At 32.8% G+C, this 20,490-nt stretch overlaps 1 protein-coding gene across 3 annotated transcripts in view; it reads right to left on the reverse strand.

Moving 5' to 3' along the window:
• The window catches only part of LOC145277036 (vesicular glutamate transporter 1-like), a 766,656-nt gene that overhangs the window by 140,616 nt on the left and 605,550 nt on the right, over positions 1-20,490 (reverse strand). For all 3 annotated transcript variants that reach the window (XM_080128665.1, XM_080128667.1, XM_080128666.1), the window contains one exon: positions 3,692-3,779. In XM_080128665.1, coding sequence (XP_079984791.1) covers positions 3,692-3,779 — 88 coding nt within the window. The remainder of the gene's footprint in view (positions 1-3,691; positions 3,780-20,490) is intronic.

Below are 20,490 nucleotides of genomic sequence, written 5' to 3' on the forward strand. Positions count from 1 at the left end.
TTTACACGGTGGTCACCACTTATCAAGGCCCGGAAGCCACTCAGGGATAAGGGTTATTGCAAGTACAGTACGTTAGTGTGGAGATTTAATGAAATGTTTACTTAAGGTGGCGGTTCATTAGGAATTTGTTAAATTCAGCTAGACGGGTGTTTTTACGTTAGACTTTAAGACAACCATATTGTAGTCAGCCGGAAAGCAGGAAAACGGAAGACAATTCCACAGGCGTGCAGTTCTAAGAAAGAAACTTTGTTCATGGAATCTACGTTTAGGGTTAGGCACAGATAAAGAGTGAGGGGAATTATTGGTTTCAGCTAGACAAATGTTGGCAGCATATTGAATGTAAGCAATGAACAGTTGCAATCTGGAGGTATTTGGCATCTGTCCAGAGACTGAACTAATACGTACAAGGCGTATTTGAATCAATTCCCACTCTATTTATGCCGTTATATTAATTTATTTATTACTGAACTAATTAATTAAGTCAGGTCATAAGGGTTTAACAGACTAAAAAACAATGAATAAATGCTGATCAATGTAAATATTGGTTTACTTGTCCGTGCATCCAATTTCACAAAACCCATTATCATCGCAAACACTAATTATTGTCGCAAACATTAATTAATAAGAAACGAATTACCCCCCTTTATCAGTTAAAAACCATTTCCCCTCCAAAAATTTTAAACAACAAAAACATGGCTGTCTGTTTACGGTTTCAAATTTGCTATTTATTTTATAATAAAAAAGTCATGTTGAGAGTAGACTGTAAGTTTTTTTTTATAATTGTTTTATTTTATAATTAAACACAAAATGTAAAAGTAAATTGAGATCCGGTCCTTTATAATTTATATGAAAAATTATTCTGAAAAAACAAAACAAAAACAAAAAACAAAAACAAAACAATTTTTTAGATGAGGATTTATTATTCTTATTAGTTGGATTCATCGAACTACTGTTTTCATTTTGAATGCGATTTTCACAACGTTTCAGTCGATGTAACCTCCGACTTTCTTCAGGTGTAGCTTGGTTACCTCGGGAATGTTTCTGTCATACTCGGAAATTTGGACGAAATTTCGAGCGGAACCCTTTATTTACTTCACAGAGGGAGCATGCTCTTGTTCCGTCAGACATGACTTGATAGAGGGCCTAAGTAATTCGCAATTGTGTTTTTCGGTCGACCGCACTAAGGATTGAACCTTCAACCTTCAGGAGAATATCTCTTTTTAAAATTGATTTTTCCAAGTACTCTAACCATTGTGCCGAGGGTTCCGCTCGAAATTCCGTCCAAATTTCTGAATTCGACAGAAAAATTCTCAAGTTCAACAAGATACATCTGAAGAAGGTCGGAGGTTACATTGACCGAAGCATTGTGAAAATCACAGTCAAGATGAGTCCGATGAATCCAAATAATACGAATGTGTTGTGTGTTGAATTTTCATTAAAAAATTTTTTAAATCAATTATTTTAGATTTAAAAATTAAAAAATTTGCTAAAATTGTTTAAAATTCGTCGTTATTCGTTTTATTCATTTTATTTATAGATGGGGTTTAAACATTTTCAACTACCGTGGAATCCCGCGGGTTCTTTTAGTATTTATTATTGTATATTTTATTTTTATTTTTATTCACCATTTACTAAAACCAGATACTAGTTAAGGATAAGGGTTAGTGATATTTTCAGTTCGATGATCGAACAGTACTGTTAAAGGAATTAAAACTATGATTAATTCACAGGATCACATGACAGATATTGTTAGATATTAGCACGCAACCCCGGGAAGAAAAACCCTTCGATGGGTTGCATACACGCAAAGTGATTCGATGTGAAGAATGCGGGACTTTCCACCATTGTCTAATGGAATGCATAATTTGACTCAGAAATATGTGAGAGGATATCGGTCAAAAGAGTTAAACAATTGACAAAAGAAATATAAAACATTCCAGTAGGAAAAGGATCTTTCATAAATAAAATCGTCACAAAAAGAAAATCAGTCAGTCGATCTGAGAGAGAGAAAGGCTGTATGATCATTTCTTCACCGCTCGACAACCGCCTAACCCCGCACCAGCCCACGCTTATTTCAGAAACGTCAAAACACCAGTAATAATTTATATTCAAAAGCTGATTTGCCGGTGTGAAATAAGAACAATATATTTTTTTATAGATCAACTGTGTTGTGGCTTTACTCGCTGTCAGTGTGTATATATTTTATACTAGCGACAAAAGTAGATGTTAACAATTATATTGATTGGACAAACGCATTTTTAACAACTGGCCACAGCGAATATGTTACCAATATTTGTAAATATTGGACTTAAAAAACATGTTTTAGTTTGTAGGAAAAATATCAAAAATATTATGTAACAGGTTTCTTGCGTGGAAAATTCTTGGACATAAACATTTTTATGGAAGTCTCGTTTGATCTTAGGTATACATATAAAAAAGGGGAGTTATTTGCACCTTTGGTAAAAAAATGAGTCCTTGTCATGAAGGGTTTTTTGGGGGACAAAGCTTGCAACTCAATTTATCTCCTTCCATGGAAATATGAGGAGATTAGGAACAGACTAACAACATCTCTTCTGTGATGCAGGGATTTCAGTGAAAAGAGAAAATCATCTTCTACTAGATTGTGAAACCGATTGTAACTGCAAAAAAATTGATTGAAGAAACATGTTTCTGCTTTGAGTTAATCTGGCTTTTATACTCGTACAGGTTTGTACAAAGAATTAGGTCACTTTCTATTAAGTAATTATTTTCAGTTTTTAATGTGAAAAAAAACTCAGACCCTAAAATCAGACACATCAGACGAAAACGTTGTCAGCACTCTGTCCTGAAAAAGGAAGTCTCATGTTAGAGTGAATAAATCCGCTCCTCATGAAAAATAATAAACGTAAAAAATGAGTGTGTTGATCTGTTTGATATATTTTTAGGAGACTAGAGAGAACAAACCCCACTTTTTGAAAAGAAATATCGTCACAAAATATCTTCCTTAGTTCTTAATAGATCGTATGTTGTGTGACCCTTCCCCTAACCCAGAGATTCTCAACCATGGCTAATTTACCGCTAGAAGGTAAAATTACATAGTCGGGGGTAAATCATTGAAGTAACTGATAATGTAAAAATAATGATTTCTTTTAAGATTATGTATTGTTTAAAAAACTTACATGCCTGGACTCAGTATGTTCAATATGATTTTGACTTTGTTGTTGTTGATAGTTTGGATAAGCATGAGTGTATTATGTGAATCAGGGTTTTAAAGTTTAGTAGTAATAAAGGCAAAGGTCAGAAACGGCCTGAAAATCGATGTTGATATGAGAATACCTTTGCTAGAAAAAGCTCCTCGCATAAACAAACTAATACTTATTTACATTTAAAGTTCGGATTTGCAATCAAATATATTCAGGTATTTTTAATTCCCACAAACTTATATTAAAAATATGCTTTATATAAAAAAAATCATGACACAAAAAATGTAATTATATAGTATCAGTTTATTCACACTTGTACTCGGTATAATTTACTCCTGATAAAAATGTACTCCCACTTCGTTGACCTGAATAGATATGTATGTAAGAAAGATCACACAATACTCACAAGATGTTTCTTTTTGTCTTTAATAGTTATTTCAATGGGAAGCTATTAAAATTTTACTTTAAACAAAACTGTTTTATCTGTGACAAATATGTATTTGTCTTACCGCAAAAGGAGATAGTCGCCAACATGGATCTTTCCATTGGTGGAGCCCAATGTCTCCAAATACCGTGGCAAGCCGGGTACGTAACACCCTGAAAAATACAGCAACAACAAAAAAAAGATATAATAATAAACAAACGGATAATGAAGGGGTATTTTTATTTCATAAACGAACAAGAAGAAGACAAAGACAAAACTTCAAAACAAAAAAAACTAAAATGCATCTAATCATATACTAATTAGAAATATATCGATACTTTTGCTAGAATAACCATAGAAAATTGATTCTGAATACGTTTTTTTAATAATCATCACCATTTATCAAGGCCCAGGGGCTACTCGAGGATAAGGGGTAAAGAGTATACAGTAGAAATTGGACAATATAGTAATCATTAGTAATGGAAATTCGGTCAATTTGTTAACTTGTATGGAATGGCTCATCCAAAACTTGTTTACGTTAGACTTGAAGACAACCATATTGTAGTCAGCTGGAAAGCAGGAAAATAGAAGACAGTTCCACAGGCGTGCAGTTCTAAGAAAGAAGCTTTGTTCATGGAATCTACGTTTGGGTTTAGGTACAGATAAAGGGTGGGGGCGGGGAATTATTGATAGTGTTTTAAGCTGGACGAGTGTTTCTTGTGAAAGTTTGGCAAGGGTGGAACCATAGATTGAATCTCAGTCGAACACTTTCCATGATAATAGCGATACAGCAAAGACAAACTCGCTACATCTCTTCTGCGAGAAAGAGGTTGCAGGGAAGAAAAAATACACTTCCCATGAGGCTACGAAGTCTATTTTGAACTCTATCAAGGCAAGATAAGTCCTTTTTAGCAGCTCCTGCCCAGATATGGCAACAGTACTCCATCCTTGGACGAACTTGGCTCTTATATAGATAGAGAATTGCATCAGCAATGAGATATCTACTGGATCGAGAGAAGGATCCCACCATTTTTCCAGCGGCCTTAGCAACAGATTTGATGTACGTGTTTCATTTCAGATCAAGAGTAAAGGTTACGCCCAGAAGCTTGTCAAAACATGAGGCCTCCCCAAGACGAGAACCATTCATTTCAATTGATGCCAGATAAGGATAAGAGCGTTGATGATGTAAAGATAGAAGCTTGGTTTTATATGTATTAAAAGTAACCAACCACCCCTTTCCCCCATTGTACCACGTGCTCAAGATCAGAGGAGAGAGAATCGGAGAGAACTTAGATGTGCTACCATAGATGGTAGTGTCATCAGCATAAATGTCTACGAATGATTTAAGGATGTGATTTGTAAGATCATTAATGTAGATCAGGAAAAGAGCTAGGCCCAGGATGGATCGTTGAGGGACTTCAGCATTAATACTGTGAGCTACTAATTTCTGCCCATCAACTACTACTCTTATGAAGCTATCAGAGAGAAATGATTTAATAATTGAGAAAACATTTATGGCTATACCATAGCTGGAGGTCTTGTGAAGTAAACCTTTATGCCATACCCTATCAAAGGCCTTCGATATGTCAAGAGCAATTGCCCTAGAAAGGTAGCCTCCATCGAAAGATTCACTAATCCTATGAGATATAACTGTAAGCACATCTGCTGTAGATCTAGCAGAACGGAAACCATATTGAGTGCCACTAAGACGGTTATTTTGCTGAGATGGTTGATTACTTCTCTATTTAACACAGATTCCAGCAACTTACTCATGACGCAAAGGAGACTTATTGGCCTGTACCGAGAGGAAGATGAGTGATCACCTGAATTCTTAAATACAGAGCATACTGATGAGATTTTCCAGGGTGATGGGAAGCAATTCTCTTTAAACAACGTTTAAACAATTTTGTAAGTATGGGCGGTAGTTCTGGTTCAAGTTTTTTGAGTACTATAATTGGAATACCGTCAGCGTCGGTTGCTTTACTGGAATCAAGGTTCTTGATTAGCTTGGCAACATCACGTACAGATATTTGTATATCACATAGCGTGTTTTCTGATACAAGAGGAAATATTGGGGGTTGGCGGCCTTGGTCGCAAATGGTAGAATTAGCTGCAAAGTTCTTGGCAAATAGTTTGGCTTTGTCTGATGCTGACGAGATGACCCCAGGTCCATTGACGATAGTTGGGGTAGATCACACTTTTCTGTTTAGGATGCTGTTTGCTATTTGCCAAAACCGGTGGACACCAAGCCGCCGTTCAGCTACTTTGGACTTGACGGACTGAGCATACAACTCTCTTGCGTTCTTTATTACAATTTTACAATGGTTGCTGGCAGTTCTGAAAGCAGTTTTAGTCTCAGTACATTTATTACGTTTGAAGCAATGGAAAAAGTGATTTCTGTGCACAATGGCAGCAGCACATTCTGGAGAAAACCACGGCTGGGTGTTATGTTTTCGCTGGAACATTTTTGAGTGTATGAAATGGTCAATACCTACAATTAACCATTCTGTCAGGTCTGATACTATAGAGGACACATCCTTTTTATACATGGAACGCAGAGGGAGATCTGATATAAATGTACAGAAGCTATCCCAGTCTGCCATAGAGTATCGATATACTGTACGATGGAGACGTAGATATACACACGAGAATATTTTGCTATATGCTGAAAATCGATGGAACAACCTCGAGATTATGTTCTATATGGGGTATGTTGTATATATTCTATTTTTGTGGTCACTAAAGTGTGTGCCTTTTTTTTCGCACCATCCTTGAAATACTCGTCTCCGTTTACATTGAAAAATAATTTAGTATGTAACTCTTACTGTTACTAAATAAACTATCTAGCATCTGCATATATAACTTAGTACTATTCTGTTTGCTTTTCATCAAGTGTAAAATTTTGCTGCAGCACATATAAAACCACCTCTATTTAGAAATGAAATAACCGTAGTCAGAGTATTGATCCTTACAATACATAAGAATGATAACGATGTCTATCATTCCATACAGAAAACGCCTTTACGAAGAAATAATCTGAAATTGATGAAATATGAAATAATACAAACATCCATATAGCTAAGCCCTGCATTTAAAAAATAACCTCATTTCTTTCATTCAAGACAATATTTTATTTCTAAAACTTTTTGATCTCTATTGTTACTTTGGAACAAAAACTGCATTAACCTTTACAAGCTTTTGGCATGCTGGCTATGCGAAGAAACTTACAACGTAATTTTGGATGTAGAAGTTTTCATTTAAAATTACAGAATCGGGGAGGTCAATCTAATTTTTGAAATTGTTATTTATAGAATGAGTGTTTATGTACTTTTGCTTCAATTTTGGGAAATCTAAAAAAAAAAAAAAAAAAAAAAATCAACTTTCTCTTATCTACGATATTTTTCCCTGTACTTATTCTTTTAAAAATGGGACCGAGAAATTTTACAGAAAATGGGAATAAAAAAAACGAAATGAAAAATCAGTTTCATGCTGAATTCGAACATCTGTTCCCGAAAGATAGTATGACTTACACAAACACGAGTTTCAACAAAGAATCAACATAATACATCGGAAATAAGTTCGGCTTCAGATATACACTAAATATCCATTAGTAATAGAATTTACGGTTGTTTTTCAGAATAGCTAACAAATACAAAATGGATGAAATAATAAATATACAACAAAATTGTTACCAAGCTAAGTTACTCTTCTACCTACCTGGATAAGAATTTGTTTTAACGTATCTGAAAGTGTTTTCCTTTACTTAAAACTAAAGGTAGTATAAAGCTTGTTGAGTTAGAACAAAATAATAATAATAATAAAATGGTGGTCTCATTCAAGTCATAGTTAATCGTTCAAAAAATTGAAAATTAAACAAGATACTGGTAGAACATTACATTTTCGCCCGATTAGTGACATTTATTGAATGGGTTTCTAGAAGTATTTTACTTACGCCTCTCTCTAATGCCAAGTCAAATTGTAAAAAAAAAAAACAAGAAAAAAAAAACAAGAATAAAAAGAGTAATATTGTTCGATAGATCGAGGAAAACGGAGAAATATTGCTTATCGTTAAATCCTGGGCAATGTCTGGCCTTTTTGCTTATCTATCTATCTATCTATCTATCTATCTATCTATCTATCTATCTATCTATCTATCTATCTATCTATGTATCGATACTTGTCATACCGAGGCCATTGTAAGGTGTGTATGATGATATGAAAACAAACGAATGCCTTATAACACAACCTATTTCAAATGAGGATATCGATTTTACTCGCTTCGTGATCCTCCCGCCTTGTTCGGGCGCGCGAAGTCACGTGCTCGACAAGATTCGGTGAAGCTAACAACGCGCGCCTTGCCTGCCAATGCACGCGCACCAACGCGTGTATGCGTGCGTGCGTACGTTGGACGCGCTGCACCCCACGCAGCGAAATAGCCGTGCCAGCGACAACAGTTACATGCACGAAATGTCATTGTTTGTCAAGAAGTCTGCATTTTTCGCAGTGACCTGAACGAAAATGAAAGTAAATGTCGCTAGTGATGATGATGATAGTTTCCACCACCACCACCATCGTCGTCGTCTTCGTCATTATCATCATCATTATCATCATCATCATCATCATCATCATCATCATAGTTATCATAAATGAAACTAAAAGGAATATTATTCTTTCTTATTTCATTGCGTCTTAAAATATGTATTTTTTCCTTTTTAATCTTTTTATTAAATATTATTTTCTTTTTTATTTCTTGAATTCAAATATTATTTTCTTTTATTTTTTGGGCCCAATGTTATTTTCTAGAAAAATTTTAAACTTCATTTTTTTGTGGCCCTTTTAAATTTCTATCGTTTTTTTTTTCGTAATTTTTTTCTATTTTTCCCTGTTATCCTCTGCAGATTTCTCCTTTTCAAATTCTTAAAGTTTCGTTTTCCATTCACTCCTGTTCTGCTTTTACACTCTTCCATTAACAAACTTTATTTATACTCTTTTCTATTTACCTCTTAAAATCGCTGTCTTTTCTTTCTTTATTTCCTAAGTCTCTCTTCTTTACACAAACACGGATTCCTTTTTCTTATTTATAAGGACGGTTCTCTTTTTTTGCGTGCATTAAAAATACTCATGCTCTCTCATTATTCGTGTTTATTTCCTCATTCATTGTTTTATTTAATTTTGATTTTTTTTATTCATTACTTTCAGATGTAACCCCCGCTGTTTCTTTTTTTTTTTTGTAAAAATTTACCTTTCTGCCATTTTCTTTGTATTTTTTCGTATTTTAGTTTCACTAGTTTATTGAATATTTTTATTTCTTATCATTTCTGTCGTTTTCTTTCTTCATTTTTTATTTACTTTTTATTTTTAATTTATTATTTTTTGTTTCTGTACTTTATCCATTCCTGCGCGGTTCCTTTTTTTTTCATTGCAATTTCCGCCATTTTTTTTTCTGTATAGCTCATCGTTCATTCATTCTTTTTTATCAATTTAAATAATTTTCAGTTTTCACATATTTTATTTCTTTTGTTTCTTATAATTTCATATTTTTTTTGGTAATATTTTCCTATTTATGCTTTATATTTTTTATCCATTTTCCTTGTTTTATTAATTTTTGTTCATTTGTTTTCATCTCGTTTTAGTCTTTATTTCATTCACTTCTTCAGATTGTTTCTCTTTTTCGGTCGTCTTAACGTTTATTGAAAAGATGCACATATATATTTTCCTTCATTATTTCTTTTTCTTCCTTTTTCTCCACCTTTTTCATTCATTAATTAATTTCTTCTTTGCTTTTATTGATTTTAATCTCCTGTTTCGGTCCTGGATATTACCTAAAACTATATACGATGGTGAGGCCCCACCTTGCGGGCCTTGGGGAGTGTGGAGCCACCCTTTAATTGCCATTGCTCCTAGGTCCACTCTGACCTGGAGTGGTAGTACCAGTTAGGGTCCCAACTATGGGTTAAATAGAATCCGACTTAAAAAGCAAATATACTCCATTAAAAATCGTTCCTCAAAATAACTAGATTCGGCATTAAATAACCTGAAAAAGGTTGATATGCCGTAAAACAAAAACAACCAACCAATCTCCTGTTTCTACTTTTTCATTTTTCATTCTTTTTCTGTTTTTATAAATTATTTTTATTCATTACTTATTTACGTTATTTACATTTCGTTTTATTAGAATTATATTTTCCTTTTTCTGTCTTTCTTCTTAATTTTTCTTTTATTTTTTCGGTCTTTCTTTATTTCTTTTATTTCACTTTTCCTCGTTTTCTTCTCTGATTTTTATTTCTTTTGCTTTATTTTTATTAATATTCTTTTTTACGTTTTCATTTGATTATATCTTTATTTCTATATCTTCTTTCTTTTTTCCTTTATTTCTTTACTTCCACCTTTCTTAATTTCCTTTTTTGTCCTTGTTTCTTTCCCTGTTTATATATTTTCTTCTTTTTTGTTCGTTTTACTTTCTTCAGTCTTTCAGCCTTTCATTCCTTTTCATTCACTTCCATCTACGTTTACTCATTCTTTTCCATACTATAATTTTATACTTTCTTTTCACTTCTTTCTTTGTATTTTCATTAGTGATGGGACGAATCCAACATTCCCCCCGATTCCGATACAATTACCGAATACGATGCTTTCAATTACTAAATATTTAAATATAAAATTGTTATTTTTCCCAATTACTGTAAAAACAATATGGTTTCGTTTTGCTAGATTATCTCTCCTCTGATCTTGAGCACGTGGTACAATGGGGAAAGGAGTGGCTGGTTACTTTTAATGCATCTAAAACCAAGCTTCTCTCTTTACATAATCAACGTTCTGATCCCCATCTGGCATCAGTTGAAATGAATGGCTCTCGTCCTGGGGAGGCCTCAAGTTTTGACAAGCTTCTGGGCTTGGCTTTTACCCCTGATCTTAAATGGAACACGTACACCAAATCTGTTGCCAAGGCCGCTGGAAAAATGGTGGGATCCTTCTATCGATCCAGTAGATATTTCATTGCTGATGCAATTCTCTATTTATATTATTATGTACGTCCAAAGATGGAATACTGTTGCCACATCCGGCAGGAGCTGCTAGAAAGGACTTGTCCTTCCTTGATAGAGTTCAAAATAGACTTCGTAGCCTCGTAGGAGATATACTTTTCTCTTCCCTGCAACCTCTGTCTCACAGAAGAGATGTTGCGAATTTGTCTCTGCTGTATCGTTATTTTCATGGAAAGTGTTCGACTGAGCTTCAATCTATGCCCCCCCTCGCCAAACTTTCACAAGAAACACTCGTCTAGCTGAAAACACTATCAATAATTTCCCCCACTCGTTATCTGTGCCTAAACCTAAGCGTAGATTCCATGAAACTGCACGCGTGTGGAATTGTTTTCTGTTTTCCTGCTTTCCAGCTGACTACAATATGGTTGTCTTCAAGTCTAACGTAAACAAGTTCTTGATGAGCCGTTCCACTTTTTAACAAATTTACCGAATTTCCATTACTAACAATTACTATATCGTCCAATTTCTACTGTACACTCTTTAACCCTTATCCTCGAGTGGCCTCTTGGCCTTGATAAGTGGTGAGACCTATGTAACCCCCCTCCCAAAAAAAACATATTTTTAAATGTGCACATATTTTTTAAACGTAAAATACACTTGTGGGGATAATCTATGTATTTTAACTTTACTGGTAAGTTAAAATAAATAAATATTTTTATTATTATTACTACCAGTCGTGGGAGATTTTGTTTTAAACAGAATCAAATAAAAAAAGATAATTAAAGAAATCGTTTTAGGCATCGGAAAATAGGTACACATTTTCTCGATTCCGATATCGATTCTAATGCCCCCCAAAAGTTTCGATTTTTTTAAATTCTCGATACAGATTAATCGTCCCAACACTCATTTTCATATTTTCTTTTGTATTTTCTATTATTTTCTACACTTCATCTCAATTCGATGTTTCCTTTTTATTTTTAATATTTCGCAAAATTTATTTTTTTAACTTCTTTGTTTTCATTTTTTCTGTTGTTTGCTTATCTTTTGTTTTATTTGCTTTTATTTTTATTTATTCATTTATTCGTTCATTTGTCATTCATTCATTTGTGCATTTTTCATTCATTTGTGCATTTTTCATTCATTTGTTCATTTTTCATTCATTTGTGCATTTCTCATTCATTTGTTCATTTTTCATTCATTTGTTCATTTTTCATTCATTTGTGCATTTTTCATTCATTTGTGCATTTTTCATTCATTTGTTCATTTTTATTCATGTGTTCATTTTTCATTCATTTGTGCATTTTTCATTCATTTGTGCATTTTTCATTCATGTGTTCATTTTTCATTCATTTGTGCATTTCTCATTCATTTGTTCATTTTTCATTCATTTGTGCATTTTTCATTCATTTGTTCATTTTTCATTCATGTGTTCATTTTTCATTCATTTGTTCATATTTCATTCATTTGTGCATTTTTCATTCATGTGTTCATTTTTCATTCATTTGTGCATTTTTCATTCATTTGTGCATTTTTCATTCATGTGTTCATTTTTCATTCATTTGTGCATTTTTCATTCATTTGTGCATTTTTCATTCATTTGTTCATTTTTCATTCATTTGTGCATTTCTCATTCATTTGTTCATTTTTCATTCATTTGTTCATTTTTCATTCATTTGTGCATTTTTCATTCATTTGTGCATTTTTCATTCATTTGTTCATTTTTCATTCATTTGTGCATTTCTCATTCATTTGTTCATTTTTCATTCATGTGTTCATTTTTCATTCATTTGTGCATTTTTCATTCATTTGTGCATTTTTCATTCATTTGTGCATTTTTCATTCATTTGTTCATTTTTCATTCATTTGTGCATTTTTCATTCATTTGTGCATTTTTCATTCATTTGTTCATTTTTCATTCATTTGTGCATTTTTCATTCATTTGTGCATTTTTCATTCATTTGTTCATTTTTCATTCATTTGTTCATATTTCATTCATTTGTGCATTTTTCATTCATTTGTTCATTTTTCATTCATTTGTGCATTTCTCATTCATTTGTTCATTTTTTATTCATTTGTGCATTTTTCATTCATTTGTGCATTTTTCATTCATTTGTTCATTCTTTTTTTCTTTCGCATTCTTCATTTTATTTATTTGCTTAAAAGTCCAACGTACCTATTTCATTTACTTTCTTTCGAGAAAACTACACACAATATTTAGTATGGGATTGAAGAAAGTATTTCTGTGGAACGAACTGGGTTTGAACTTGGCACATCCAGGTTTTCAATACGTGTCGTTAACCACATAGTTACCGTCTCATCCTGTCTTATGTTTTCCTTTATTTGATTTGATTCGATTCACATTTTTAATGTTTTCTTTCTTTTCATAAAATTTCTTGTTTTGTATTTGTTTTATTGTTCTCTTTATTTGATTTGTTTTGTTAAATGTCTACTTATTTTATTAATTGATAATTTTATCATTTCTGTTTTATTGGATTTCATAGCTTCTTTTTACCGTTTTTTCATCTTTTTCTTCTTCAGGTTTCTTTCCTAAATTCTAAAAACTTGTGTTAGTTCCATGGGACGTTTTATCACCCCAATTTTACTTAAGTGCCCATAATTCCTAGTTGACAACTTATTCCTTTTTCTCCCTCTCAGTACTCTCCTGACTCAGTGAGGGTATAGCAAACGTTGTATGGCGCAGTTGTTTTGCAGTTTTCCTTGGAGAAATATATATTTTGTATTTTCATAGTAAGGATAAAAATTTGTAGATATAAGCGCATATTATGTATCATTAGGCTACTTTGTAATATTTAATATGAAATTAATATGGTTTGGTATTTTCTTTATCATAAGTTTTGATGGGATTATTATTTTATTTACAATTTATTACGCTGTCAGTTTTTTAACTATGAACTTAGCTAATGTAATATCTTGATTTTTCCTTAGTTTTATAATTTATTTTATTGTATTATTTGAAGTTAATATCAACAATATACAAGTGATGCAAACTGTTCAAGAAGGACTGTAGATATATCCTTAACGAGCAGGATTACTATATTTTACAAAACAACATTATAAACATTTTTTACTGAGGTGTATAAACACCATTACTTATCCTGCATTTATATTATCAATGTTCATACTTTCATCCTTTGTTTGTTATTTTTCATTTTAAGCTTTGTCTTCTTATCTTCCTTATTAAATAATTTCTGCATAAACACGTTTGACACACCGGTTCCCGTTAAGCAACGTTGAACCTGGTCAGTACTAAAATGGGTAACCATTTTGGGAATTCTAACTGCCGAGATAAGCGGAGAGCTCTACGTGCTCTCCGCTTATCTCGACAGTTTCCAGTCATCACGTATTTCTCCTTGGCACTGGAATCAAGCAGTACCGATACAGGAGATGTGTGGTTAGTGATTGCGCAATTCTTACTTTACAACTACATGCGCAGCCACAATCACAAGAAGTATTCATCGTCCGTCGAGATCTAACGGAAGCAATGATTCATACGTTCATTGTTTAAAATTGTTTAGTTATCCCCCATCGAATTAAACATGAGTCTGCATTTTCTTCTCATTATCAAATGCGGGTGACAACACTTTTTATCTTCTCGATCTGCCCTCCTTCCCACGTCATCAACCGCAGTCGGTCAATTGATGTTTTCTTTTCGTATTTACATTCTCTTTCAAAGTTTTACATTTATTTCTCCTTCCCGACATTTTTAGCCAGTCACTCTTTTGTTTCGCTTATCTCCCCTTTCTCTTTCAAATAATGGCACTTCTGTAATTCTTATTTCATGATTGCCTGCCAACGCTGATGCCATATTGATAAGATCACCCTAATTAATTCTTTTTTTTTCTTTCTTTTTATAAGATGAGCTCTCGATTTACGCGAAGATTTGTTCGTTGGTCAGTCACACTTCATTTTGAAATATCGGTTTCATTGTCAGAAAGATGTGTTGAATGGACGTATTTTATTTAGATGTGTCCTATTATTATTATTATTATTATTATTATTATTATTATTATTATTATTATTATTGGCTCGCATGGAGCTTTCACACAAGTCATCAAAGATCTGATTGAAAAACCTGTGGTGTTTCCTGGAAGCTGAGTGACAACAAGTCTCCCCAAACGTCCAGCACTCTCCACCTCATTCGATAGCATTTGCAAGTAAATTTGCGTTATCGCAACAGCCTTTCACCATTGATTTATCGCTGACAGCGGCCATTGATCTTTACTGGAATTTGAGTGGCACTAAGCGGAGGTCTGGTCAGCGCTCTCTCTCTTCGGTCTTTCTATCCTCCTTGACTCTTCTCGGCTATTTGGTATCACACTTTCTTTTGAGGAGGGGATGCATGATGAAGATGTATTATTATTATTACTATTATTATTATTATTATTATTATTATTATTGTTATTACTATTATTATAATTATTATTATTATTATGGTGGTGGTGGTGGTCTCTATCCGTCGATTGGTTTGTCACACTTTAGATTGAAATATCATTTTTATGTTCATAAGGTTCAAATATCAATTTTGTTAATCAGGCTTAATAACAGACTAATAATATTTTTCATGGTTTGTCACGATACATTTAAACTAGCAATTTTTAATCAATCAATCTTAAGTTTGAAATATTTTCATTAATCTCTAAAGCCTACGCGTCAAAACAATCATCTTACGTTTCTGTTTAAAATATTTTACTTTGTCGTTTTTGAATTTGAAATATAATTTTCCTCCACCCGTACTGTTTTGATTTGAAATATAATTTTAGTCTCTCTGTACTGTTTTAATTTGAAATATAATTTTCGTCTGTCGGCACTGTTTTTTATTTGAAATATAATTTTCGTTTGCCCGTGCCGTTTAAATTCGAAATATAATTTTTGTCTATCTGTACTGTTTTAATTTGAAGTATAATTTAAAAATATAATTTCCGTTTGTCTTGCCATTCAAATTTGAAATATAATTTTCGTCTCTGTACTGTTTCAATTTGAAATATAACTTTAGTCTGTCAAACATTTGAAATACAATTTTCTTCTGTCTGCCACACTTTAATCTCAATTATCATTTTCCTTGGTTTGCCATCTTAAAAATTTCAATAGAATTATCGACGGCCGGTCACGTTTAAATTTGAAATATCATTATTCATTGATACACGTGCAGATTGAATTGACGTATCTTTACGAGTATCGTTTTTATGTATATGCGATTCCCATATTCTTATTGTCTTATGGCCCAGTTCCGATAACAGAAAAATGTAAAGCGAAATTGAAAAACAAATAAACAACAAAACAAATACAAAGCAAATAAAGCAAACATCATTTTAACACGCTTGGGAGTGCAAATCTTCCTCAACAAAATTACATAAAATAAGAACAACAATTAACGCAAGCACATATGCAAGAATCAAATATATGACAAAAAGTCGTGCACAAATAAGGAAATAATAATAAAATAATAAATTTATATTTTATCGTTCAAGTTGCAGCTGATTCTGATGAATTTTACAGTTACGTGGGCGAAGAAAAATATTCTGTTATCAAGTATTTTTTCATGATCTAATACTGGAGACCTTCGCATACAGATTAAGAAGTAAATAGAAACATATAATGATGAAAAATGAACTTATTTTGTCTTTGGAGAATACCAAATCATAAATCATTCTAAATTGGAACTAAGTTAAAACAACGTATTTAAAAGTACATCATATACTTTTTTTTTTGCATTTCACACAAAATAAGGCACAATACCACTTTGATGTAAGGGACTACTTTAGACGATACTTTAGCATTTCGTAGCAGTTGACCCTCCCCATGACATACATACATAAACGGCTTCCTTCAGTCTTGTCAGACTATGGATACCCACTGTAAGTGTGCATGCGCGTGAAATTTTTGTGACAAGAGTTGCGCAATCCCAACCACACCTCTTCTGAATTGACATTGTTAAATGCCAGTGGCAAATAGAGGTTCAAGATACTGGACACAAATGCCGAGATAAGCGGAAAGCACATATAACGCCTAGAATCCCCAAATGGTCACCCATCTAGTAGTATCCAGGCTCAACGTTGCTTAACTTCGGTGATCTGATGAGAACCGGTGTATCAACGTGATTATGCCGTGATTAGCACATACATACATACATACATACATACATACATACATACATGCATACATACATACATACATACATACATACATGCATGCATACATACATACATACATACATACATACATACATACTCACGAGCAACCCGACAAACAGCGACATCCAATATCGTTACTGTTGAGGTCCCTAGATACCCAAATGTCTTCTACTTTCTCACTTCATGTTGCCAAACTTTGAAATTCGCTCTTTATTTTCTGCTTTACTGATTCTACTGACACGAAGAAGTTTAAATGTAATATGGACAGGCATTTCGCTACTCAACTTCCCACAATCCCTGTAAGACACGATCCCAAATAGTGGCTTTTACGTCCAAGTGGCAATACGCCTTGTTTAGGGGCGCCTAAGAGTAAAATAAACAAATAATTAAAAAAATTAACGAATAAGTTTATAAACAATAAATAAACAAACATATAAATAAACATATAAATAAATAAACAAATAAATAAACAATGAATAAATAAAAATAAATAAACTAATAAATAAACAAATAACAGATAAATAAATAAAGAATTAGATGGAAAAATAAATAAACAAACAAATAAATAAAGAAGTAAATAAACGAACAAACAGACGAATATAAAAACAAACATATACACAAATAAAGAGAAAAATAAAAATTAAACCAAGAAATGAATAAACAAACAAATAAACAAACAAATAAACAATAAAACAATTAAATAAAAAATAAATAAACATATTGCAGGAAAGAACACATTACTGCAAGACTGCTTCACTTATAATTTGGTCGTCTTCAAAATCAATGTCAACAAATACCTGTCTTATGCTACACCATAAATAATACAATTGATCAATGTTAATAATCCTGTATTTTTTAAAATCTTTTGACTGACAATCACTTAGTTTCGTCGACACTTTATCCTCGAGTGGCTATTCATCATGATAACTGGTGGCCAACATTGAAACAAGGGCCTTCTTTTGTGATGTCAGTATACCCAGGGAATGATAACTAACAAGAAAATATTTAAAATTCACTTTCAAACATCAGTGTTTGAGAAAATAAATGACAAAATGATGGAAAGATTCATAATTTAAAAACAAACAAACAAACACAAACCAAAACAAATAAATACTGAACTGATTTGATCATTAAATGGATTTATGCAAATAAAAATTTAAAAGATAAGCAAAACATGGCCATCAGAAATATATGGGTCATTTCTAAATGGAAGTCATTTTGTTAGATGGAAAAATTGTGAAGGAAGAAATATTAGAGACTTAATTCGAAAGAATACATTAGGCATTAAAATGATTTGTCAAAAATGAAAGTTGTGGCAGTCTTGTTATTCTGTTGAAGATAAAGAAATGAAGGAGACATTTGACATAATTTAAATAAGTGTAGTCAATAAATATAGACATTAAAGAAGGCTGGAATAAACCTATGGTCATTCGAATAAACGGTTGTGATTACATATTTCTGAATTTAGAAATAAAAAGTTTCGAGCAAAATAACTGATGAAGGGATGAAGCGATTCTTAGAGATTATTTAAACTTTTTTAATTAAAAATTAATTTCTATAAAACAAATGTTTTCGACAGAACCCGTTTCATATTACCACCAGAATAAGCAGCATTTTACGAGGACTGATATAAACTATTATCTTTGAACCTAGAGTTCGTTCTTATTTTATTAATAAGAATTGTGGCATAACCACCCTTTCAATTTGTCCATCAACGAAGCAGTTACGATAGACATGTAATCCTTCTCTGAGCTAAAAGAATACAACACCCAACAATTAGCGCTGTGACTCATTGCTGGATGTAGGCTTGGATCGCCTTACCTGTTAGAAGAATCCACGATGATGAGAATGTAATAATAAAACCCAGTCCCCATTTTTAGTTACAGAAGGCCGTAATAACCTATAATGATGCATGTGTATCAGCTCCGCAGAACACTGACACAATACTAAGACAAAATATGAAGAAATTGAAGTAAGACTAAGAGAAATAAGAGAAAAGATTACAACTGAATCAGCAAAAGAAAATAGAGCAGGAATCGTAGTAATAGTAGTAATAGTAGTAGTAGTAGTGTCGAAGAATAAAGCAGAGGGGGAGGGGAAAGGAGGAGAATGACTGATGAGGTGAATGAACCTGTATAAAAAAAAAAAAAAAAAAGGATAATCTTTGAACTCGAGAGGTTTAATCTTACTAACTAACAGGAAATTGGAAAATATGCCGGAAGTTAAGCAAGACAAGGAAATATGAAAAAAGGGGAAAGTAACAAAAAATAAAAACAACGAGATAAAAAAAAATGGCTGCGTTCAGGCTATGCGAATTGATCTCGTCTTTGTCTGCTGCAACCTAGATAAGGATGGAATTATATAAAAAGAAGGGATTTTTTTCTCACTCAAAGGCAGAAAAAGGAACTTTACACGCCTCCAGGCTCAGATCGAGGCAAAAGTCGGTCGAATGTGAAGCACAAGTGAAAATGTTCGGGTGTAGAGGAAAATATATAATGAATGAAAAAAAAAAAATGGAATGATTTAAAATATTAAAGTGGGAAATCAAAGTTTTGTTTCGGTGACAAATTAAATTGGGTGTCGGCTGAGTCAAGTGAAGTAGAAAAATATGATAATCCCTCATTCTATAATAAGGACCAATGTGTATTTATCTGTATAAATATAAATTTATTCTGTCACGCCAACGTTAGCGAGTAAAACACAGGCCTTTTTTACCACACATTAAGCGAATCAAAAAATCAAATAGCAACTCATAAAAAAAAACAAAAACAAAAACAAAAAAACGTCACATAATAATATTAATAATAATAATAATAACAACAACAACAACAACAATGATAATAATAATTATAATAATAATAATAACAACAACAACAACAACAACAATAATAATAATAATTAATAATAATTTATACATAAAAATGACGTAATTCTAAGATTTTAAATGAATATTTCTTGTAATGCGTCTCGATAAATAGCGAGTGGAAACACTGGCGTTACATAATTTTCTTCGTCATTCTTTATTTTTAAATTGTACACTGAATAAAAGTTGAATTGAAACTCAGTTTGGTTCGACAGCACTTTTATGGCCACCATAGTCCACCACAAATTTGTCTTAAAGAATTTACTGTTTCATTGAGAAAATGTCTAAGACAAATTTTATCAACATCTCACATTTTTTACAATTTTGACATTTCATAATTTATTGACTTCTATTTATTGTATTTATTTGCTTCCCCACCAAAGCAAATTAGGCACAAGGCTGTTTTTAATGTGGGGTAAAAACCAGCTCCCCTAAAAGTAGACAAAAAGGGGGCACTCTGGTTTCCCAAAATAATAATTGTCCCAGTATAGAGGGTTTCCCCTCCATTGACTGGGATAAATTATCTTAAGTGCAGCATCTGCAGAACAGATACTACACTTTGATCTCAGCCCGAAGGCCAAGAACAACAGAGTGTTTATTTGCCCCCCCCCTCCACCGAGCAAATTAGGCACAAGGCCGATTTTTAATGTGAGGAGTGAAGGGGAAATGGTGACCAACTCCCTGGGGAGTAGGGGAGCTGGATAGTGACAATTGATATGAAGGGTTGCCCCTACATTGACCAAGGTCTTATATTTGGGGTTTCCCCCACATATGGTCCTTGCTTGCAGTATCTGCCGGACAGATACTACTCTTTGATCCCGGCCCGAAGGCCAAGAACAACAAGGTATTTATTTGCTTTATTTATTATTTATTTATTAGGCACAAG

The sequence above is a fragment of the Euprymna scolopes genome, chromosome 5 (genome assembly GCF_053919585.1).
Source record: "Euprymna scolopes isolate OS-2025 chromosome 5, ASM5391958v1, whole genome shotgun sequence".
Lineage (NCBI taxonomy): Eukaryota > Metazoa > Mollusca > Cephalopoda > Sepiida > Sepiolidae > Euprymna > Euprymna scolopes.